The sequence below is a fragment of the Plectropomus leopardus genome, chromosome 5 (assembly GCF_008729295.1).
Source record: "Plectropomus leopardus isolate mb chromosome 5, YSFRI_Pleo_2.0, whole genome shotgun sequence".
Classification (NCBI taxonomy): domain Eukaryota; kingdom Metazoa; phylum Chordata; class Actinopteri; order Perciformes; family Serranidae; genus Plectropomus; species Plectropomus leopardus.
This window is the reverse complement of record NC_056467.1, coordinates 36,803,029-36,826,763: the sequence shown is the minus strand read 5'-3', so window position 1 is coordinate 36,826,763 and position 23,735 is coordinate 36,803,029. Positions and strand designations below refer to the sequence as shown.

Sequence of the window (23,735 nt, the reverse complement as noted above, 5' to 3'; positions counted from 1 at the left end):
TTTTTTATCTGAACTGTTAAGTGTGCAAGTACACAAGATGTATAATTCTGTTAAAGGAATGTTAGCTGACTGAAAACACCAAAAACTTGACACTGATTTCATGTTTGGAAGTGTAAACTTTTGGCCAGGAATACTCAACTGGCTTTGCCAGGGGACACTTTAACAAAATGATAGGAGGCCAGAGGCCACTTAATTAATGAAATGTAATAATATTTGTCAAATAAAGGAGACAAATCCAGTTGTAGCAGCCCTATGCAGCCAGATTTAGCTGTCCAGAACAGGTCAGGTGTATGCAGGAGTGTTTCTTGTATTTAAGAATATTCATGGTTTAGCACGGACCTCCTCTGACAGATCCTCCCCTGGCACTTTTTTTTTCTTATAAATAAGCTCTATTTGAATGCTTTTTAAGACACACCCTGGCCCCTTATTTACATTCAGAGTACAAAAAAATGCCCAAATGCCAAATGTGAATCAATTTATCTTAAATCTGATTTTGTAAATGTTATCAGGCAAAGATGCATTTGGCTAAAATCCCAAACAATTGGACATAAACCTGCCCATACCCATGCTAATCGGTTGTTGTGCAAGAATTGTCCATTAGATTGGAGTGGATCTTTGATTAGACGCCATCTTAAAATGACAAAAGCTGCAGACGATGCAGAACATTAAACTAGCGAGTGATGAAAGAGTCAATTAAATGTCCAGAAAATGTCCTTTTTCATCTGAGTCAACAGTGATTCTTATTGAATGAAGTGTCTCCTTTGCCTCGCCTGATCTTTTGAATAAGGTATTACATTTTCAATTGAAATGTTATTAAAATATCCGTCAGGACAGTTTATGACATCATTGATAAAGTTATTGCATTACTGGGTTTTATAATGTTTTCCATCAGGCTATGCAGAAATTTAATTTTATAGATTTTTTTTTTTTTTTTTACATTTTTTGCAAAATATTTACATTATTGGGTGCAACATACCAATGTGTTTGTGTTAATATTTATTTTTGTCTGTGTTCCCACAGCCCCAGTCAACAGACTTCACCCAGTACAACAGCTATGGTGACATGTGTGGAGGAGGCAGAGGTGAGAGGTGTTACCAGAATCAGAATGTGGCCACCGAGCAAATCTCTTGCCAAAGTCACCAGAGCTATTCAGCAGCAGTATTCAGAAATGGCTTGCTACGTGTACATAAATGGACATGCATTGTAAAAGATATTTGCATAATAATTCGCACAATGTGTCATCAGGGACAACAGTGTTGTAGATAGTAGCCTGGCAGGGGATTTGACAGCAAAACCATTAACTGTGAGTCTCATTTTCTGTCCCATGTTGTCCTGCAGAGTTTCAGGTATGTCTCTCATCTGCTTTTACACATGGCATGCTTCCTCACCTTGCATCATATATTTGCTTGCTCATGGGTTGCAAGAGGCACCTTGCCCTGAATGCACACCGCCCACTGCTACATGCTTGCATCACTGTTGGATTTAATGTCAACTACAGGGCATGCAGTGCAGCGATTTCAAATACCCAAACATGCACTGCCCAGTAGCTGAACCGGTGTGCTGTTAATGCAATGTACTATCATCGCCTCATGTCTTGTTTTGTGTGTTGTTTACCAATGTTATAACTCACGCTAAATGTGACATTTAAATACCGGATTTTAAAATCCACCATATAGAAAATAAACTACAGAGGCATCAGACAACATGTAAACGACTGCCCATCTCAAATTCTAATGAAGATACTGAACAGTACCCAAACTACTTGCTCCATCCAGTGAAAACTGTGCCCACTGTCATTAGTGGACATATTCATGCCATTAACCCTGCAGTCCCCTTCCACTATATTACATTTGTGTATGTTCTATTCTTTAGCACATTAAGGATGGCCGCGCAGCACTTGCAAGGATGGACAGGGGAGTATCTATGCCTAATATGTTGGAACCAAAAGCAAGTATCTTCTTCTTCTTGTACTGATGACAACATTGTAATCAACACTGAAATATGTTAAAACATTTCTACATTGTTCACTTAGGCCTATTTAAAGGTCCAGTGTGTAGGATTTAGGGGGGTATATTGGCAGAATTGGAATATAGTATAATAATTATTTCTTTTTTTATTGTATAATCACCTGAAAATAAGAGTTTTTCCTCGCCTATGGAGATTGCCATGTTGCACTGACATGTTTCTACAGTAGCCTACAGCTGTGGTTCTCAAACTTTTTTTCTATAATGTACCCCCTTTGAAATATTTTTTCAGCCAAATACCCCCTGACCAGTGCAAAACATTTTTGGTAGGAAAAAAAAAAAGAGGTACAACACAGCGCTATGCCATAAGCATCTGATTTATTAAACAATATTGTAAGTGAAAAACACTTTCAAATTTGGGGGTTGCAACTTGTGGACGTAAATCTCATTAAAACATAATCTTTTGCATACTGACGGTATTTCGTCGGTTCTGGTTTCGCCTTCTTTGTCACTTGTCTCTCCATGTTTTCAGCAGCATTGCTGCTCCACTTCAACCACGACCCCATTGTTTGTGTCTTAACAGCGGCAAGTGATTGATTGAAAGGTGATGACATTTGACAGGTTGGGTCAAACGATCCTGGTTTGGGGAGAGTCTGGGTTTCTTTAAGGATATTGAAATTGAATACTGAGTATAAAATTCAGTTTATGAACTTAGATTTATATTTTTACTGAACTTTTTATAACAATTTTTTTTAGGGGTTATGTATTACTGCTATTCTTTAAAATATCTCACATACCCCCTGGAGTACCTCCACGTACCCCCATTTGAGAAACAGTGGCCTACAAAACGGACAAACCAAACACTGGCTCTAGATAGGGTCATTCGAGATTTTTTCTTTTTTGCTTTTCTGCATAGACCACTATAGTTTGTAGCCCCTCCGTGACGAGAGCATTGAAAAAACACTGATTTCTCTCATGTGAAAGTGCTGTATTCAGTGTCTTTAGAGACACAATCGTGGAGTATATTTGTTTTGGAAAGGAACAGACCTCTGGACAATTCGGCTGTGATAAAAACCATCCAGAAGCGATCTAAAGTTATCAAAGAAAAAAGGAGAGCACACATTAGCACATGCTGGACTAGCAGCCTGTGCCAAACAGCATTGGAAAAACAGTTATTTGTGACCTGAAACTGCTTTATTTGGTGTTTCTACTGGTTTTAAGCACCTGGTCTGTTTATTTTGGAGAGGAAGAGACCTCTGCACGTAATTCGGCTCCAGGTAAAAACCTGAAAAGTCACTACTGTAAGAATTATAACCTGGAAAAGTTTCAGCTAGTTGCACTTTGCAATCCTCATCACTAGATGCCACTAAATCCCCCTGGATCTTACACACTGTTCCTTTAAGTGCATTTTAACTGTAAATGAGGACACATTTTGCAGCTAATTTAAAGATAGTCTAACCTCGGCTATTAGACCAAGAAAAAAGGAGAGCAGACGAAAGATTGAAGATGAAATGACGAATTTAGCATGTTGTATTTGCCCTCGTAGTGTGGGGACATTGGTGGAAGAAATAGGGAACTAAAAGAGAATTTTAACTGGAGGTGAAAGACTCACATTACCTGGGTTCCTGATTTAGCATGCCGCTTCAGGAGCTGCCGAGTCACTCTAGCGCTTAGCATGCTGGCTTCTCCATGCTCATCTGCACATAGCTTTGACTTAAAGTGGCTGGATACTGTATGCAGCATACAGTGAAGAATCCAACGCCCAGATTGTCATCCAAACAACTCATATCACTATATACTGCGTAGTATATACGAGATTGTACATAACTGTGTGGATATGAGTTGGCCAGAGGCCTCAAAGAACTTCTAGTTGCTTATTATTGAGCATTTCAGCTAAATTAACAACTCTCATTCGCCAGTTTCTTTATATGCAGGGGGGGGATTAGGTATTTAGAAACGCAGAAGTACCTCAGATTTCCAGGACAATCATTCCCATGTGGATTTACTTGGCCTACATCACTGGTGGTAGTTCTTTTTTTAGTTCGCATTAAATTACTCTAAAAATACAGCCCGTTACATAACATGTTTTCATGTTTTTGCCCGTACCTAATTGCACGTTTTTACACCCAAAAAAAGTGTGCACATCATAGCACCCTGCATTTCCCCAACAACCTAAAAAAATGACAGCTCTCACTCCCAGTCAGCCTCCTGTCACATACCTGTTCTCCCACCCAGTGTTCCCTCTGTCACAGACAAAAATATCCAAATTTGATAGTTTTGTTTGATAAAGGTGGTTTGCAACTGTGTGAAGCTTAACTTCCAGCTTGTAGATTTGACCTGTTCACTGACCAAGTGTCTCCTTCTGAAGGTGTACCCCTATGAAATGCTCATGATAACCAGTAGAGGGAGAGCTAAACTGCCCAGGGATGTGGACAGAACCAGACTGGAGGTATCAGATTTCCACCTGACTGTCCGCAAATTGATACTGGATTTCTCTACTTTGTGTAAATGACATGTTACACAAATACAACTGTAGCAAGGAATGTGCAGTATCCATTGCTTCTTGTCATTTTTGCAGTGACCCTTTTTATGGCTTTTGGTGCTAATCACGAAACACCCCCTTCCCCTCCCACCCTCCCCTCCTTTGTTTTCTCCACCTTTGTTCTCAATTCTAGCGCCACTTAGCACCCGAAACGTTCTTTGACATCTTTGGAATGGAGATCCAGGAGTTTGACAGGCTTCCCCTGTGGAAACGCAACGACATGAAAAAGAAGGCCAAGCTCTTCTAGCACTCAGAGCAGCATGCACACACTGTACATTCATTCAGATAGCACACGACAACTGTAATCTAGATGTAGGTTTTTGGTTTATTTCCTTTTCTTCTGGGTTTTTGTTTTTATCCTGGCATAATCAAGGAAGCCGTGAAATGGACTCTTTTTGCTCTGACACTTCCTGAGACTGTGAGCTGAGTGATTTGTCCAGTTGCACAGGAGACGAGGAATGGGAATCTCTTCCATGTTCAAAAATGACAAAGAATGAATGATAAATAGGGTCATGTTATTTGGTTTGACTGCGCTTGTTTTACTTCTTGCTTTGCTTTGAGTGGAACTGCTTTCCTTTCTTTCTTGCTTGTTTCTTCCTACTATTTGTTGCTGTTGATTCCTGTGGAACTTTGTAAGTACAGTAGAACCTCATGGCGCCATTACGATATGTCCATGCTCGTAGCTTGAACATGTGTCAGCTTTCCTTCGCTTGGGCTGAAACAGTTTTAGTCCAAAGTTTGCAAGAATCGGCTCAGTGAGTCTTTGATTTAAAAAACAAAATAAAAAATTAAAAAGCCACTGGGAAAGCAGTCAGCTGACCCATCAACTGTTTTACCGGATCTTCATGAAAATAATGAATCATCCGAGCACCTACACATCGTCATCCCCCCCCCCGGCTACTGTACACGCCACCAAACATTCATCCGCCCCTGACAAAAAGAAAAATGTCTCTCTTCTCAGGCTCTCATAAACATGGCCAGACACTTTCCCTTTACATGTATTGGAAGTACAAATCTTAATATATTTTAGTGCCGTATCCGACGTACAGTAACCAACAACTAGAAAAAACACCTAATGTAAGAAACAACTGTATTTGAAAAGTACTGTTTTATAAATGAAAAAAACCCACACTGCCATTTGTTGTATTGAAATCTAAGCCAATAAAGCTTTAAATCACCATGAACCATATGATCCTCAGCTATACCAAAGGTACCCACCGCCTCTTTTCTGTTCTCTGCTTTCTTCTTCACATTTCACCAATATAAATACAGTAGTTCTGTGAAGTTACACAGGGTGAGAGGTGATCTGAGGACTGGTTGACTTTTATGGGAACAATCAGATAGTAGAGTTTATTGACTTACGACACAAACTCTGATTAAATGGGGCCCCTGTCAGGAAGCATCCTTTTATATTAGCTTAACCTTTTACTGTGATGTGAGTATCTAAAGTATATAGCTACATCTTAAAGCTTTGTTCGGAGACAAATAAACCTCTGATGTCAGTGCACAGACTAGTGAACACAACAACATACTAAATATCTAGAATTACTCTTCGAGCATTGCCTAAATCAAAACTTCATCACAGAGTGTGCCTTGAAAACCCATTTGCATCATTTCATGTGCTGCATATAGAACATTTTCCAAAGCATACCACTGTTTTTTAGGTTAAATAAGAATGAGCTCCCTCATTCCAAGCAGCTATCAGTTTTCATATTTTATATTGGTATGATGGAAACAACAATTTGCAAAATCTTGCTTTAGGAATAGAATGCATCACTGTGAATATGTGTATTAAATATTATATTATTTTGTTAGCGATGTTTTGTTTGCAGTTAATAGAGTTGCAAGCAAAGGTTATTTAAGTGCAGTTGGTAAGACAGGACGTCCGAGCCTTGGCAGCTGCATTAACCTCTTCAATGCATAAATATTGTTCTGTTTGTTATAGTCATGTTTTCCTATTGTTTGTCCTTGGGTTTGTGTTTCCAACAATGTGGTACTCTGTGTATTTATGAAAGCAGTGTTGCAAAGCAGCTAACTCTTATCAGGCTTGTATGGTACCACGTTGCTTCTAGGTTACATACTAGCTTATATTTTTTGCCATTTATGCTCACACAATACATCCTCAATTATATAACAATAGTCAAAAAAGAGCCAGGGCCCTAGTGAAACCAGTAGCCAGGTTTATATTATAAAATGAATTTCTTAAGGCCATTTTGGGGCCTACCTTGTTCAGCTCCATCAACTCTCTCCACAAAAATGGTCCAAAAAGGTCATCATTTTACAATTGTTGAAAAAAGTGTATTCACCGTTATAGATGTTTAAGGTGAATTTTTTAATTGTTAAATGTACTTTTTGTGATAATTAAGTTATAGAAAATACTTTAAATGCAAATGTTGAATTGTACATTCATGGAATCCCACCATGACATACTTTGTTATAGTGTATTCAGGTTTATATACTGTTCAAAAGCACCACAGTTAACAAAACTTTATTTTATCTTAACAGATTAGCATAGATACATTTCATTATCAGATATCAGAGGCTCTCACACTAACATTGCTGTTAAATACTAGCCTGAAGACTGTTCATGACCATGCCTGATACTGACTACCTTGCTGCACAATGATAAGGTAATGACCAAAAAAGAGAGGAAACTAATTTTCAGCTGAATGGATAATTGACCTCAAGCATGTTTAAAATCTTACCAATTTTATTTTTTATGTATACTGAAATGAACACAACAGTGCCTCCATGGATAGCAGGAGAGACACAGTTAAAGAATTTAAGAAATATATATATAAAAAAACAAACATCAGAATTTTATTATATTATATTATATAATTATTTTTGTGTCTGAAAGGGTTTTTTCACAAAAAAAAGTTCTGTAACCCAGTTAAAATTCTTAAAACTGCATGGATTCACTTGACACTCGAAAAATTCATAATCTATAAATATAAAAGTATTGTTCATTTTAAACTAGTACACACAGGATTTTTCTCTTCACTGATAAGTCTGTATAAGCACTGGAGGTTTCAGGTTTTCACACCATACTTGCGTAAGTGGCATACTAGGCTGTGATTTGCTTCCAAACTAGTTGTGATGTCACAAAATCCTGCTCCAACATAAGCATCTTAAACTGAGATTTAAGGTGATCACAGAGAAGCTGTCCTCCTTCACCAGATGAGTGTCAAAACACTGTCACAGACATCATTCGGTGCAGTGATACATCCAAGGAAGGTAACAAAACAAAAATATAATTTTGGATGGAGGTGCACTTTAACAAAATACTGTAGAAAACCACTGCATGCTTTGGAAAATGTCTATGATGATACAGCTTGAAGCAATTTGTGAAAAGAAGCCTAAAAATACCAGTATGGGTCTTAAAAAGTAATGACAAAAAATATCCTTCTTAGGTATCAAATGCATCACTTTTACAGTGACTGCTTATCAGAGCTGCAGTATGGCCTCATTCAGTCAGAGGGGGAATTATTATGAGACAAATGTGAGTGATTGTGGACACAAAAATAATGTTTTTCATCTTGGAGAAGGCAGCACTGACAAATACCGATACATGGAATCTGGAAGACAGATGTCCGCTTCTGAGCTCACAACACTACAGTGTGCCAGTCATGTAATGGCAATGAGGAGATCAATGGGAATCATTTTCAGCCCGATTAGGTCGCAGAAACAGAGCAAAGCCTTCAGCACTGCTACACAAAACTGTACCATGTGAACATACAGTCTCAAAATGCAGAAAATATGGTATACAGTCAAAGATAAATACAATATGGTTGTTACAGTACACACTCCTGACTTTCAATCTCAGCTTTGTTCATCATCTCACAAGAAACTGCTTCTGCAGCCGCTCTTCACCACAGCTGTCTGACTGGTGTTGAACTGAGCTGTGCTGAATGTGTGTGCAACCCTTTCTACAGGAGACATTAGAAAATCACCAAGAGTGTCTAAAGAAGCAAAGAGATGCAGTTAAATACAGACTGAAAAAGCTGGCAGCACGACAGTCAGAGATCACAGTAAGTTGTTTTCAGGGGATGCTCTGGAAGCCCATTTTAGCCAATGTGATAGAAATCATAAAAAAAGATAATGGCTAACTACCTCCAAATAATACCTCAAAATAATCCCAAAAAAGGTCAATATAATCAAATTTAAAAAAAAAAAAAAATAGTGGCTTTCTAAAAATACATTTTTTTTGTTATTTTTCGAGATACTAAGTCATTATTCTTGAGAAAGTTTCATTCTTTGCGATAATAAGTCATCACTGTGAGATTCCATGTCATTATTTTTAAGATATGAAGATGTTATTTTGAGTTAAGTGAGTTGATATTTTGATAAGGATTTGCAATAATATTTTGAGAAAATTTCTCATTCTAATGACTTACTGGATCCCCCCAGGACCCAACCCCCAAACAAACACACTGGCAGAAATGAGCTTCCATAGACATACCAGTTAGTGATGAAATTTGCCACAACATGAAATAGTTCAGTCTTTCTTGTGACATTACATTTGATTATTAAAAATTGCATCAGTTGTTTAGCAAAAACACAATAATCATGATGCCATCAGGCTGTATTTTAAACTAATACATGCTTATGCCTGATTCAGAAAAAGTCCTCAGTGATAAGGGAGAACATCATACGGAAGTACCAGGAGATCCAGGCCGTCTTAGACGAGGACTTGAGGATTACCCTGTCCCACCTGGAGATGGAGGAGCGGGCTGCTGTCTGTGCTCTGGATGGACTGATGGAGAGGAACTGTTCTCTAATCCAGGAGATCGAGCAGGACCTGGCCAGACTCACTGTGGCAATGGAGCAGACCGACACAGAGCCTGACACAATGGTGATTAAACTTAAAGTCCACTGGACGAAATACGACATAAAATTCATTACCTACCTTCTCTTTTGTGTGTGGGAATTGAAAATGTTATATTTTGCTTTCAGAATTTGTTTAATATTAATTTTTCTGCTTTTCTTCAGTCTTTCTTTTCATACCCTGAGCAGCAAGACATGGAGACAGTGGACAGGTATAGTATTAAATCACAGTGAATAATATATATATTTTAAAATGGAGCAGCAGCTGATTTTTCTTATTATGGTCTGCCTCCTACAGAGTAATGGACTTGCTAAACAGGACGGACCCGAGCAGTGTGAGCCTGGATGAAGTTAAAGCTGACCAGATCCTCAGCCTCGCCAACAACATGCTTCTGCTCATCAGCTCACAGACTCCTATAATAAAGAAACTCGCCAAGAGTTGTCAGTTCACTCGTTGTTTCTTACGTGTTCATAAAAGCTTGACCTCTTTTTTAATTTTCTGTACAAATGCTGTTAAATATCTGTCTACAGATTCCAGTGAGGTGAGTCTGGATCCAGACACAGCCCACCCAAAGCTGATCATCTCCCCCGAAGGTGACAGTGCCATCTACACAGACACCTGGCAGCAACTCCCTGACCTCCCTGGACGCTTTGACACCACCCTCAATGTCATCAGCTTGCAAGGCTTCAGCTTTGGTCGCCATTACTGGGAGATTGATGTGACTGGGAAGACTTACTGGGAACTGGGTGTCACCCATCCCAACCTTCCCCGTAAGGGAACCACTGAGGACTGCTGGCTGGGCCGCGGGGACGAGTCCTGGTGCGTGGAGTTCTTTGATGGGGAGTATACAGCGTGGCATGGAGGCGTGCCCCACCAGCTGCCTTTCACAAAACGCTTCTGTCGGATTGGTGTTATGTGTAGTTTCCCTGCAGGGTTGGTGACGTTCCTTGAGGCAGACAACATGACACCGCTGTTCTCCTTCTGTGCAGGGACCTTCTCGGACTGCCTCCACCTGGCCCTGTGTCCTGGTCATGACCACAATGGCAACAATGCTGAGCCAGTTGTAATCTGTAATGATCCATCTCCTACCAGTGATCTCTGATCAGTGGTTCAAAAAAAAAGAAGCTTTTAGTAACTCCCTGCTACGGCACCATTTTATAATAACGCACCAGTAGAGTGCCACAAGGATGATGTTTTTTCTGTAGACCAACCCAGATGTTAATGTAACCGTGGTTCCCTCGTCAAAAAGCATATGGGATTTTTCCATTTTGGATCATTGCAGAAAATAAATTCTGTGGCAAGCACATGTTTATGATACTTATATGTTCTGTTCAACAAGATAATCTTCACTAATGAACACCACTAAGCTAAAACGACCACACTAAGGTTGGGTCGTCACCACTACGAGACTGTAAAGCCGTGTTCGGCGTGATGAAATTTTGTAGTCCCATTTAGCCACTTGATAGCAAGCTCTGTTTTTTAGACCCATGAGCTTCAAAGTTTGCCAGTGGGGTACTTACTGACGTATTTTATGTTGCAGAACAAAATGTGAAAGTCTCTTTACCTTGTAGCCGCAGACATAACTTCTAGGGGTGTAATGATCCATCGATCTGGACTGATACATTGATTCAATGAGCAATGATCCTGTATCATCCATGCGAAGTGTAAACATTGATCCATATCATCCTCTATCAGATGCACCTTTATTTTGAAAATTCTGTGTTACCATCACAGGCAGATGATGAGAAGCAGACAAGAGACAGGTGATGAGAATAACGCTATTTACTCGTGAATAAATCATCACTCTGGAAATGCTTTGTTTTCTGAGAAACTGCGAGTCAACAGGTCAACAGACAACGTGTTATATGTAAACAAAAGCAGTACTCAGAAACGTCACATCCTGTCATGGGCTAACCTCGCTCCCTGCTAATAGCAGCATTAGCTGCTCATTTTCAAAAATGTTTGGCTGAAAAGACGTACATGCAGACTTTAATTCAACCGTGCTGTTTTGTCGGGAGATGTGGTGACTTAAACCAGTGGTGAGTAAGAAAAAGCATAAATAATACATCTATGGGTTAAATTATGGGTGGAGGAAAAGTCCGCTAGCCGCTAAGATAATTTGTGCAATTTAAAAAGCCATAGGCTTATGCTAATAACATTAGCATGTTGTATATATGGGGGAAATGTGACGTACAAAAGACGTTTGTTTTTTCTGTGAAGCTTGACAGTTATCATTAAGCTGACTTTTATACTTTTGTTAAATGGTTTTGTTGTTAATCCATGTTTTATGGCTGCTGGGAAAAGTTTGCCATAGGGCTTTCAGTCAGCGATCCCTTAAGTTTTAGGAAAAAGATTTAGGCTTAGATATTGTTCAGATTTTTTTTGGCAAAAATTTTTTTTGGCATATTCTTCTCTAACTGACTGTGTTAAACAAGCAAAAAATATTGTGTTAAATAGATCGCAGGCCTTTAAATCTAATCTATCATATCTTGATGAAACTAGTGATTTAAGCAAAAACCCACTCAAAAATTCCATTGGCTTTGAGACGAGGGAACCTGAGGTGCTGACATGCTGAGTCATTTCTGGGTTGTATTGGACTCATTCTTGGGGTTCTCTTTTTTAAGGGTTTATAAGCTGTAACTAATGGCTTTATTAATTATTCCAATCCATTCAGTAGATGTTGAGATTTTTCACAGCATTAACAAAAACTTTGACCTGCTGGTGGAGCTAAACGACATTCAGGTGATGTTATAGCTTAAATATATAGCTTAAAACTTCCTCTTTCAACCTCATATTAGCACCAAAGTAAAAGTTGGATATATCTCCTGGGAAACATAGATGTTGTACACACTTTGGTACATTTCCATCCTGTTGATGTAGATTTATTATAGAGGATAGGAGAAAACTTTAACCTTCTTGTGGAGGTAGAGGAAAAGTCAGGGAATCACAAAACATTTAGCATTAGAATCCATCCTTTGGAAACCATGAATACCAGTACCATATTCATGACAATCTATAGTTTTTGAGATATTTCTCTAAATGCCAAAATCATCAACTTCATGGTAGCCCTACAAGAATATTCAGGGGATTGCCAAAGTCAGTGGGATTCATATTCAGGAGGCCATGAATCTTTGGACAAAGCTTTATGATAATAATTCACATATATGAGATATTTAAGTATGCACCAAAATGGTCAAAAGATCAGCATACCAACAAGCTGACAGGCTAGGGTTAACAGTAAGCAAATAGTGTTATCTTATATCTACTTTATAGATCAGTTAGAAGGCAAATATGGATTGCTAAATTGGGAAATATCTTTCTGGTATTTATCCCTTCTATTTGATGATAATACATCGATAATGTTGGCAATCCATTTACCAAATGCTCATGTGTTTCATAGTTTATATTAATCTACCCAGTCTAAAACTGAAAATGCAATAAGCTGTTTATAAATGGGTTTTGGACCATGGTTTGGAGATGTTTTAAGAATATTTTCCACTAAGGTAAATGGTCCAATATTATGAATTTGTTATATTCAGCTATATTTTTATGAGTTTGCTCAAAAAAAAAAGGAGGAGGATAAACATAATCTATAAAGCATTATAAATTACTCTTAACTATTAATAAAGCCATTAGTTCAAACAAACAAACAAACAAACAAACAAACAAACAAACAAACAAAAAAACTTCATTAAAGGTGCCTTTTTATACACTGGTCCCCTTGTTAACGATAGATTGCTACTCCAAAATAGCTGACCTTATTTCAGATGACATTGAGGCACATTGTAATAAAAAATTCTTGTCTGAGTATATTTTCTTTCAAGGATTCAAGTTAAAAGAGCACACTACACACTTCTTTCAGTGCTGGTATGTGTGTATTGAACCATCTGATGAAATTGCAGAAATATTAGAAGCAGTGTGACCCATCCCAGTTGAAAAGAAAGGCCAGGACAACAGTGCTTTGTGCATTTTGAGTTATTTCTCTATGACAAAGTTGCTTAAATAACGGCTTTAATTTTACTTGAAAATCATAAAAGTTACTTACACTGTTATACAAGTCATGTTATTGAACATATTATTCAGCATACAATTATGTAAATATTTTAATTTACTGAAACTGTAAATTTATAAAGAGATCTAAAAAGCACAGTAATTTATTCTGAAAAGCACCCACTGTATTTGGATTCAAAGTCTACACAAACAAACAATCGGCTTCGCAAATATGCTCTCTGAGACTTTGTGTTGTCTCTGAGTGTGCGCATATCCTCATCATACTAAAGTTTTAATTTAATAATTTCAAAATGAAAATTGTATCAAGAGTGGCAGAGACAGTGATCTTGATCTTGCGTGATTTATTTGTCCATTCCAAGTGTTTTCTAACATGGACAGCATTTTGCCTGTTATTACAAAGAAAAATCAGTATCCAAGAGCACAGTTAAAATCAATAAAAGTGACTCAGCAATAGGGACAGTTGCCAGTCAACCCCCGCTGAATCAAAGGTTAGAACTTACACAAATGTTTAGAAAAGGGCAAGCGATCTGCCGACGGTGCACTCTCATTTGACTGTCCTGGATGTCTTCTGATCCACTGCCATCATGAACCTAAAGCTGATCTTCTTTTGCCTCTTCGTAGCAGTGCTCCTCGTACCTGCTGAAGTATGTATTCAATATATGATACGGCTATTGTGTAGCAATAAGCAAATGGCTTTCATTTACAATGTTGCAATGTTTGATAAGACATTTTGCTGGGAATAAAATGCAGTAGAGCTTGTTGTCCATGTTCCTGTTTAAAAAGAGTAATTCACTGCAATGTTTTGTCATAAATGTCATCAAGATTATACAAACCAACTGCATGTTATCTTTTATTAGTATGACTCTTTTGTGATGCTGTCAAATTATTATTCAGCTGAAGCATAAAAAACACAAACATCGTCATCGAGATGGCCATGGTCATGATCATGAGCATCACAAACATGAGCACCATAAACATGGCAAAAGGAGAGGAGGATTTAAGGAAATTATTGAAGGTGAGTACTTGTTTTTATTCCTTTTATGATATATTGTATATGAAACAGTATTTGACATTTAGTTTTATAGGGTAAAAGAGACAGGAAGAAAATCTTACAAAGTAAAATTACTGTTTCAGATATCTTCTTTAGCATCCTGGAGGGAGCTGGTGATGATGACGATGATGACGATGAAAGTCCTTCAGAGTGGCTTTTTGAACTTCAAGAGCCAGAAGGTGTGAGAAGCAACACTCATGTATTCTGTTTAACTAATTACGCCAATCTGTAATGTTACATTCTCCCATAACAGACTGCATCGCATTCAGAAGCTCTAATTCAAAACTTAAACACCCCTCTTAACTTTTCTCATCTTAGGCGAATGCAACCCAAACCCCTGCCTCAACAACGGAGTGTGTGAGGAGAAAGGCAAGAGGAGATTCAAATGCGACTGTCCAAGACCTTTCAGGGGAAGAAGATGCGAGAGAGGTTGGAAACAAACTCCCGTTTCCCTTGCACACCGGTCACATATGTACAGTATATAGTGAGCAAAAATGAATTATTGTGTCATCTTGTCAGGTCCAAAACATTGTAAAAGAGGTAAATGTGGTCGTGGTGAATGTGTGCTGACTTCAACTCCCCCGTTCTATGAATGTAAATGCAAGGTGCCCTTCCAGCCTCCTAAATGCAGAACTGGTAAGGAGTATTTCTTTGCCCAAACAAGACAGAATACCTCTTTTCCACAAGTTTCTAAAGCAAGCTTTTACTGTTAACTATTTTTCTCCAAAGTTTCACTGTGTGAGCCTAATCCATGTCAAAATGGTGGACAATGCGTCAGGGACGGTGATGACTTTGACTGCCAGTGCCCTCCAGGGTACAGAGGACGTTTCTGTCATGTTGGTAAATACTGCACCCTTCATTATTATTTTAGTACAGCATATCACCATATCTCATACACTGAATGAGTGAGGTCTTTTTCTCAGGCCCAGATGACTGCTATGTGGAGGACGGAGAGTCATACCGCGGAAATGTGAGTGAGACAGAGGATGGCTATGAATGCCTCCACTGGAACTCTCACTTCATCTTGGAGCGAGGAGTTGACCCCTTCAGCACCTATGAAGACAAAGATGGACTCGGCCATCATAACTTCTGCAGGTCAGAGGGAAAATAAACAAGTCTATACAAATACGAGTAGACATCTTCAAGCTATGGAAGCCCTGAGAAGCAAGTGAGGAAAAAAATATTAATATCCATGGTCTAGGTCTGATAAAAAGGATTTGCCTTTTTGAGGTCCTTTTTTTTAATCCCCATCCATGGAACAGGTGAAAATTTTTTTATTTTTTTATTTTTTTATTAGGACTAAAAGCATTTACGTTTTTATTCTAGGTGAGTTTTAATTTATCCAGACATTCTAAATACAAGGTACATATAAAACGTGGTTCTATTTAGAACATAAGGTAGTGGCATAGATTGTATAAATAATGGACATAATTACCATGACATTACACACTGGTTTATTTGCTGCTGTTTTGAAGCCTCGAGTTTGTCATTTTGGCAGACAGCTTGTCAAATGAAAAATTTTTTTTTTTTTTTGCACCAGGCTGTAAACATTTTATTTTCACTGTAGAGTTGGGCATTTTATTTTATTTTGTGTCTGTTGGGATTTACTCTGTTTTGTAGCCAGTCTCAAGTGGCCTTTCAAGGAACTGCAGTTTTTGGTGCTTGTGCAGTGGCTTCTTTTTTTCAGCCTTGGAGGTTGCCTTTTGGATAATGGTGAGCTTCTGTCTTTTGTAGTGAAAATGAGTATTACAACAAGAAACACTGAAAAAATATTCTGTCAAAAAACTTTTTTTTCACTTGGCAGAACTTTTTTCCCACCTGTTTTACAAAAAAAGAAAAAAATTCGGGCAGTTCGAGAGATTGTCCCAGCAAAATCTTTCTTTCACTTGTTCTTAAGTCCTAAACACAGAAAAGACAATAATTCAAGCCAGACTAAGAAAAACCACTGGAATTTGTCCCTCACTTGCCTCTCAGGTCTCCCATACTAAGAGGACGCTTTCTCACACGTTTTCTGTGACACAGAAACCCAGATGGAGACGAGATGCCCTGGTGTTTCTACAGAAAAGGTCGCAAGTTGTCGTGGGACTACTGTGATGTCACAGAGTGTCCTGAACCAACAGGTCAGCCTTCAAACATCACATAACTTTATGACTAAAATTGACAAAAACAATTTTTATTGTTTTATCTTTTATTGTGTTATCTTTTCGTGTATGTTGTCAGGTGTGACGCCAACTGACATTGTCCCTACCAATGCCGATCCCACTGCTCCCAAGCCCCAGTCTACAAGCCCTAAACCTATAGCAGCCTCCAAACTAACCACCACACCCACAATGACTGAGAAGCCCAGCCAGACTCCACAACCTTCTGCTCCCCCCACTAACGTTCCTCTCCCCCCCACTAAAACCCCTTTACCACAACAGTTTGTCACCTGTGGGCAGCCTCAGCCAAAGAAGTCCATTACACGAATATTTGGGGGTTTGAAAGTTCCTCCTGGGGCCGTACCCTGGCAGGTGTCCCTGCAGGTGAGACCGAAGGACTCCAACCTGGCATTCAGACATATATGTGGAGGAGTTCTCATCGAGAGCTGCTGGGTACTGACAGCCGGACACTGCATGTAAGCAAATCAAAATAAATATGAAAAATCACAAAACATCGCCTGATTATGGAATAGCTTTCACATGTGGTCTTGATCTTGAGTGAATCATGTTTTTTGTGTTTCAACAGCGAACAAAATAAGGACATGCAGGTGGTTATGGGAGGTCTGTCACTGGATGCAGAGGAATCCACAGAGCAAACTGTAAAAGTTGAAGAGGCTATTAGACATGAGAACTACAGAGAGACTCAAACAGCGGTTTACAACGACATAGGTGACCAATGCTTCCCTCACTGAGATTACCAACAGTGTTAGGATGTAATATACAAATCAAAGATCCTTTTGATTCTTTTTACTCAACTAAGGATGAGATTTTAGAGAGTCAAATAGCACTATTATAATTAGATAATTGACAACAGTATGATAGCATTGATAGTCGAGGTTGTTAACTCTTAAAATAGAATTATTGACATTGTGATATAAAAGTACCAGAAGTTAAGTACTTTATCATTTAATTTTTTAATTTTGTTGTGACTTTTATCCATACTGCTTTTCCAAAGGCTTATTGAGGCTGAAAGGCTCTGATGGAGTTTGTGCCAATGAGACCCAGTTTGTGAAGACAGCCTGTCTGCCTGATGCCCAGCTGCCTGATGGGATAGAATGTAAAATTTCTGGATGGGGTGCCACTGAGGACTGTAAGGCCACTTTTGTGTATTTAGCCACCTATAAAAAAAAAACAAAAACACTGTCTATTTTTCAGTCAGATATTTTTGGTTTGTTTCAGAGGAATGCATTTCGGAGCTTAATGTTTATTTTATTTTATTTTTTAGTGTAAAAGATCCTGTAAACCTTTATGTCCCTGAAATTACTGAAATCAACAATTCCCCCCCAATCAAAAACATCCATCCATCCATCCATTTTCTTCCGCTTATCCGGGGTTGGGTCGCGGGGGCAGCAGCCTAAGCAGGGAACCCCAGACATCCCTCTCCCCGGCCACTTCGTCCAGCTCTTCCCGGGGGACCTCGAGGCGTTCCCAGGCCAGCTGTGAGACGTAGTCTCTCCAGCGTGTCCTGGGTCTTCCCCGGGGCCTCCTACCGGTGGGATGTGCCCTGAACACCTCACCAGGGAGGCGTCCTGGAGGCATCCTAACTAGATGCCCGAGCCACCTCATCTGGCTCTTCTCAACGCGGAGGAGCAGCGGCTCTACTCCGAGCCCCTCCTGGATGACCGAGCTTCTTACCCTATCTCTAAGGGAGAGCCCAGCCACCCTACGGAGGAAACTCATTTCGGCCGCTTGTACCCGCGATCTTGTTCTTTCGGTCACTACCCAAAGCTTGTGACCATAGGTGAGGGTAGGAACGAAGATCGACCGGTAAATCGAGAGCTTTGCCTTTCGGCTCAGCTCCCTCTTCACCATGACAGACCGGTGCAGAGTCCGCATTACTGCAGACACTGCACCGATCCGCCTGTCGATCTCCCGTTCCATCCTTCCCTCACTCGTGAACAAGACCCCGAGGTACTTAAACTCCTCCACTTGGGGCAGGACTTCGTCCCCGATCCGGAGGGGGCACACCACCCTTTTCCGGCTGAGAACCATGGTCTCAGATTTGGAGGTGCTGATTCTCATCCCAGCCGCTTCACACTTGGCTGCGAACCGATCCAGTGAGAGCTGAAGGTCACGGCCCGATGAAGCCAACAGGACCACATCATCTGCAAAGAGCAGGGACCCAATCCTGAGGTCACCAAACTGGACCCCCTCAACACCCTGACTGCGCCTAGAAATTCTGTCCATAAAAGTTATGAACAGAATCGGTGACAAAGGGCAGCCCTGGCGGAGTCCAACCCTCACCGGAAACGAGTTCGACTTACTGCCGGCAATGCGGACCAAGCTCCGGCACCGGTCATACAGGGAACGGACAGCCCGTATCAGGGAGTCCGAAACCCCATATTCCCGGAGAACCCCCCACAGGACTCCCCGAGGGACACGGTCGAATGCCTTCTCCAAGTCCACAAAGCACATGTGGACTGGTTGGGCAAACTCCCACGCACCCTCAAGGATCCTGCCAAGGGTCCAGAGCTGGTCCACAGTTCCACGACTGGGGCGAAAACCGCATTGCTCCTCCTGAATCCGGGGTTCGACTATCCGGCGGGCCCTCCTCTCTAGTACCCCCGAATAGACCTTACCAGGGAGGCTGAGGAGTGTGATCCCCCTGTAGTTGGAACACACCCTCCGGTCCCCCTTCTTAAAAAGAGATGTCCACGCAATGTTGCAGAGTTGCGTTAGCCACGACAGCCCCACAACATCCAGGGCCTTGAGGAACTCCGGGCGGACCTCGTCCACCCCCGCTTTTTGGCCACCTCGGTAACCTCAGCCCCAGAGATAGAGGAGCCCACCCCCGAGTCCCCAGGCCCTGCTTCCCCAACGGAAGGCGTGTCGGTGGGATTGAGGAGGTCTTCGAAGTATTCCTTCCACCGATCCACAACGTCCCGAGTCGAGGTCAGCAGCGCCCCGTTGCCACCATACACAGTGTTGACAGAGCACCGCTTCCCCCTCCTGAGATGCCGGATGGTGGTCCAGAACCTCTTCGAAGCCATCCGGAAGTCGTTTTCCATGGCCTCGCCGAACTCTTCCCACGCCCGGGTTTTCGCCTCGGCGACCAATGCCGCCGCACTCCGCTTGGCGAGTTGGTACTTGTCTGCTGCCTCCGGAGTCCCACAGGCCAAGAAGGCTCGATAGGACTCCTTCTTCAGCTTGACGGCACCCCTTACCGCCGGTGTCCACCAGCGGGTTCGGGTGTTGCCGCCCCGACAGACACCGACCACCTTACGGCCACAGCACCGGTCGGCCGCCTCAGCAATGGAGGCACGGAACACGGCCCACTCGGACTCAATGTCCCCGGCCTCCCCCAGGACATGGTCGTAGCTCTTCCGGAGGTGGGAGTTGAAGCTCCTTCTGACGGGAGACTCTGCCAGACGTTCCCAGCAGACCCTCACAATGCGTTTGGGTCTGCCAGGTCTGACCGGCGTCCTCCCCCACCATGGGAGCCAACTCACCCCCAGGTGGTGATCGGTTGACAGCTCCGCCCCTCTCTTCACCCGAGTGTCCAAGACATACGGCTGCAAGTCCAATGATACGACTACAAAGTCGATCATTGAACTGTGGCCTAGGGTGTCCTGATGCCAAGTGCGCATATGGACACCCTTATGCTTGAACATGGTGTTAGTTATGGACAATCTGTGGCGAGCACAGAAGTCCAATAACAAAACACCACTCAGGTTCAGATCGGGGGGGCCATTCCTCCCGATCACGCCCCTCCAGGTCTCACTGTCGTTGCCAACGTGAGCGTTGAAGTCCCCCAGCAGAACGAGGGAGTCCCCAGAAGGAGCAATCTCCAGCACCCCCTCTAAGGACTCCAAAAAGGGTGGATATTCTGAACTGCTGTTTGGACCATAGGCACAAACAACAGTCAGGATCTGTCCCCAACCCGAAGGCGGAGGGAGGCTACCCTCTCATTCACCGGGGTAAACTCCATCGTACAGGCACCGAGCTGGGGGGCAATAAGTATTGCCACCCCCGCCCGGCGCCTCTCACCAGTGGCAACTCCAGAGTGGAAGAGAGTCCATCCCCTCTCGAGAAGACTGGTTCCGGAGCCCAAGCCATGCGTCGAGGTGAGGCCGACTATATCTAGTCGGAACTTCTCAACCTCGCGCACCAGCTCAGGCTCCTTCCCCACCAGAGAGGTGACATTCCACGTCCCCAGAGCTAGCTTCTGCAGCCGAGGATCAGACCGCCAAGGTCCCTGCCTTCGGCTGCCGCCCAGCTCACATTGCACCCGACCCCTACGGCCCCTCCTACGGGTGGTGAGCCCACGGGAACAATCAAAAACACACATATTAATATTCATTTGTCGTGCTATTTATCAATCTACAGTACATTGTTTTGGTGTGATTTGTGTTGGTCATATGAGGCGCAAAGATGTCTGCAACTCACACCAAAACTATCTGGACTGATAAGTAGCACTACAGGAAAGAGGAAAAATATGCAGTTTTGATTTGGGGTTGAACTGTCCCTTTAAAGTCTGTTTATTCCACCTTCTCTCTGCAGCTGTTTATGGTTCCAACCACCTGCTGGAGGCCAACGTACTGCTGATCAACCAGGACAAGTGCTCTGAACCTGATGTTTATGGCAAAGTCCTGGATAATACTATGTTCTGCGCTGGCCACCTGCAGGGAGGAGTGGATTCCTGTCAGGTTTGTAAAAAAAATTAAATGCTATTATTCAGAACAACTGCATGACTGATTGATCTGGAGTGAGCGCAGCTGCGACATCCAATCACATTATCTATGTGTGTTTGGCCGACTTTGAGAAAGTTGATTTAGTCTGAGTCAGTGGGACTACCATGTTTACGTGTATTTTAAAATACCAGTTTTAGTCGGACTAACACCATAATGTGAATTTTTCTAACATTAAGTAAACGTACTGAGTGTGTGCATTCGCTATCTAGTCAGCTGTTTGCTCTTGTTGTAGGGCGACTCTGGAGGACCGCTGACTTGTAAGGAGAACAATGCGAATGTTATTTACGGCGTGGTGAGTTGGGGAGACCAATGTGGACGGAAGAACAAGCCCGGGGTCTACACACGGGTTACTAACTATCTGAACTGGATCAAGTCGAAGATTCAAGCAACATCTGAATAAACACACTTTTACTATTCACCATGCCAGTGTGGCCAAGTGCTTAGTGATGTACGGAGCAAGTCTTACACATCGTGATTAAGCTTTTTAGGGTTTTTGTGTAATTGTACCCAGTATTTTGCTTTTTGGGTCTAGATGTGCAACAATTTTAAATTCCAGTGCTACTTAATAAAAATTTCATAAAGAACTAATTAAACATTTTATCAAATAGTTTTGTTGTGGAGTAAATACGCATTGTCATTTAAGCTTAATGTGTTTTTTACGATTTATATATGACGTAGAAATGCAATGTGATCTGAAACCTTTTATCAAAAATGATGTGTGGTGGAGAAGGAAAGACAAAATAAATGTTAAATATGACTACCCGGAGCCCTTTCAGAGAAAAAGTGACATATTTTTCAATAAAGCTTGTTGGTAACTTTATAAAAAATATTTTTTGTCATATTTGCTGAAACTGTTACTTTGATCAGACCTGAGGATTCAAACATGGCTGTCAGTTATGTCAATCACTGCTTGTCAACTGCTGTCAAACTGTTGAAATAGGCAGCGTTTGATAAAATATTAGTGAAGAATCTGTCACTGCATTGCCTATTTCTCGCCTCAAATGTTTTCAGAAACATATTTCAGTGTACTATTTAGCTGTAAAATGAGAAAGCTGGTCTGGCCAGTGGGCGGTATTTCCAACATGGCTGCTGAGTGAAGATCAAGACCAAGAAGGTTTACTCTCATTCCAAAACATGGGGTTCATGAAAAGAAACAAAACTAAGTACTGAGGTCCCAGCAAGTAACAATATAATGAGACACTCAAATCTAAAACCAGCAGAAACAACGAATAAATGCAATTAAATAAAATGATAATCTAAGATTAATAAAACAAAAACACACGGATAAAAACAGTAGACATTTTAAAAAGCAAATGCATTCATAAATATAACCATAAAGTATAGTCACAAACTTTCTCATTTCACAGGTAAACAGTACACTAAAATATGTTTCTGAAAACATTCAAGGTGAAAAATAAACAGTGCAGTAATAAAGTCTTGGTTAATAGTTGATCAGCACTGTTTAGTTTGACAGTCTGGCAATGATTAACGTGATTGGCAGCTGCATTAGAGATTCATCGGCTGTCATTGGCCATTTTCTGTGCACCACCGCCTGATTCTAGTGAATGCTTTTAGGGGCAGAAGGGACACGATTTTTTTTTTTTTCATCTGGTTCATGTACTTCTTTCAGAATCATTTCTTTCAGAATCACTTCAATCAAACTATCACTTAGTTTCAGAAAATATGACACAAAGTTATTTCAATCAAGCTCATTATTTGTAAGTTGTCTCTCAACAAGAATTACATTATTTTTGTAGTATTATAGGAGATTAATGAAAGAAAACAAACTTCTAACAATAAGCAAAGATATCACAATTAATTGAAGAAATGTCACCAAATGTATCAGTGATGGCAAAGCATGAATAGCATATGTAGAAATAGGATATTTACATCATGCTGATATAGGCTTCTTATAGTTTACTTCATCCTTGGCTGTCCCTTCATGCTTTTCTTTGCCTCATGTTTCGTCCTCACTGGGCCCAATGGTAGCAGAACTCATAGCAACTCCCCTGACCTAGAGAAGGGGAGTCATAGTGGATGAATGTGCCAAAAGGGATTTTATCTACAAATTTATTAGCTGCCCATCCAGGTTTTCATGAACATGTCTTTTATACACAAGTACACAAGACGACTGCTCAAAATCAAATAGGGTTGCATATTCTCACACTTTTGTAGAGCTGACAAGGTTCTGTTGATGAACCGCAAAACACGCTCCAGCTTTAAAGTGTATGAAACTGTCCTTGGTGACAGATGATTGGCCTTTCTGGTTATTGTGTTCGCTGTAGGGCAGCAACTCTGTAAGGTCACTGACATGTGAGAACGGCGGCACGCATGCAGTCCATGGTCTGATGAGCTGAGCGGACAGTGGGACAAAGAATGAGCCAGTAGTTTAAACACGGGTCATTTACTTCCTGAACCACATCAAGTCAAACATGAGAGCTGCTAATCTG

At 41.1% G+C, this 23,735-nt stretch overlaps 3 protein-coding genes across 9 annotated transcripts in view; all 3 read left to right on the top strand.

Moving 5' to 3' along the window:
* Positions 1-5,708, top strand: part of LOC121943118 (actin-binding LIM protein 1-like) — a 54,877-nt gene extending 49,169 nt beyond the window's left edge. For all 7 annotated transcript variants that reach the window (XM_042486530.1, XM_042486529.1, XM_042486527.1 and 4 more), the window contains 5 exons: positions 1,021-1,081; positions 1,339-1,346; positions 1,873-1,947; positions 4,333-4,413; positions 4,640-5,708. In XM_042486530.1, coding sequence (XP_042342464.1) covers positions 1,021-1,081; positions 1,339-1,346; positions 1,873-1,947; positions 4,333-4,413; positions 4,640-4,753 — 339 coding nt within the window. In that variant the 3' untranslated portion in view covers positions 4,754-5,708. The remainder of the gene's footprint in view (positions 1-1,020; positions 1,082-1,338; positions 1,347-1,872; positions 1,948-4,332; positions 4,414-4,639) is intronic.
* Positions 5,709-8,417: 2,709 nt separating this feature from the next.
* LOC121942875 (probable E3 ubiquitin-protein ligase TRIML1) lies at positions 8,418-11,510 on the top strand. The gene is made up of 5 exons (XM_042486167.1): positions 8,418-8,537; positions 9,128-9,361; positions 9,499-9,545; positions 9,632-9,774; positions 9,865-11,510. The coding sequence occupies exons 1-5, from the start codon at positions 8,418-8,420 to the stop codon at positions 10,434-10,436; spliced, it is 1,116 nt and encodes a 371-aa protein (XP_042342101.1). The 3' UTR covers positions 10,437-11,510.
* Positions 11,511-13,884: 2,374 nt separating this feature from the next.
* On the top strand, positions 13,885-22,105 carry LOC121942790 (hyaluronan-binding protein 2-like). The gene is made up of 13 exons (XM_042486050.1): positions 13,885-13,989; positions 14,240-14,360; positions 14,480-14,575; positions 14,715-14,825; positions 14,916-15,032; positions 15,126-15,236; positions 15,320-15,491; positions 16,419-16,516; positions 16,617-17,010; positions 17,121-17,263; positions 17,550-17,684; positions 21,095-21,240; positions 21,518-22,105. The coding sequence occupies exons 1-13, from the start codon at positions 13,930-13,932 to the stop codon at positions 21,683-21,685; spliced, it is 1,872 nt and encodes a 623-aa protein (XP_042341984.1). The 5' UTR covers positions 13,885-13,929; the 3' UTR covers positions 21,686-22,105.
* Positions 22,106-23,735: the final 1,630 nt, after the last annotated feature.

What these genes read in the sequence shown, in the direction of transcription:
- LOC121942875 (XM_042486167.1), top strand. Translation starts at nt 8,418, where the DNA reads ATGTGTGTGCAACCCTTTCTACAGGAGACATTAGAAAATCACCAAGAG. An exon ending in CACGACAGTCAGAGATCACA is followed by an intron (nt 8,538 to 9,127) that starts GTAAGTTGTTTT and finishes TGCCTGATTCAG; the next exon opens with AAAAAGTCCTCAGTGATAAG. An exon ending in GACATGGAGACAGTGGACAG is followed by an intron (nt 9,546 to 9,631) that starts GTATAGTATTAA and finishes TGCCTCCTACAG; the next exon opens with AGTAATGGACTTGCTAAACA.
- LOC121942790 (XM_042486050.1), top strand. Translation starts at nt 13,930, where the DNA reads ATGAACCTAAAGCTGATCTTCTTTTGCCTCTTCGTAGCAGTGCTCCTC. An exon ending in GGGAAGAAGATGCGAGAGAG is followed by an intron (nt 14,826 to 14,915) that starts GTTGGAAACAAA and finishes TCATCTTGTCAG; the next exon opens with GTCCAAAACATTGTAAAAGA. An exon ending in AGAGTGTCCTGAACCAACAG is followed by an intron (nt 16,517 to 16,616) that starts GTCAGCCTTCAA and finishes GTATGTTGTCAG; the next exon opens with GTGTGACGCCAACTGACATT.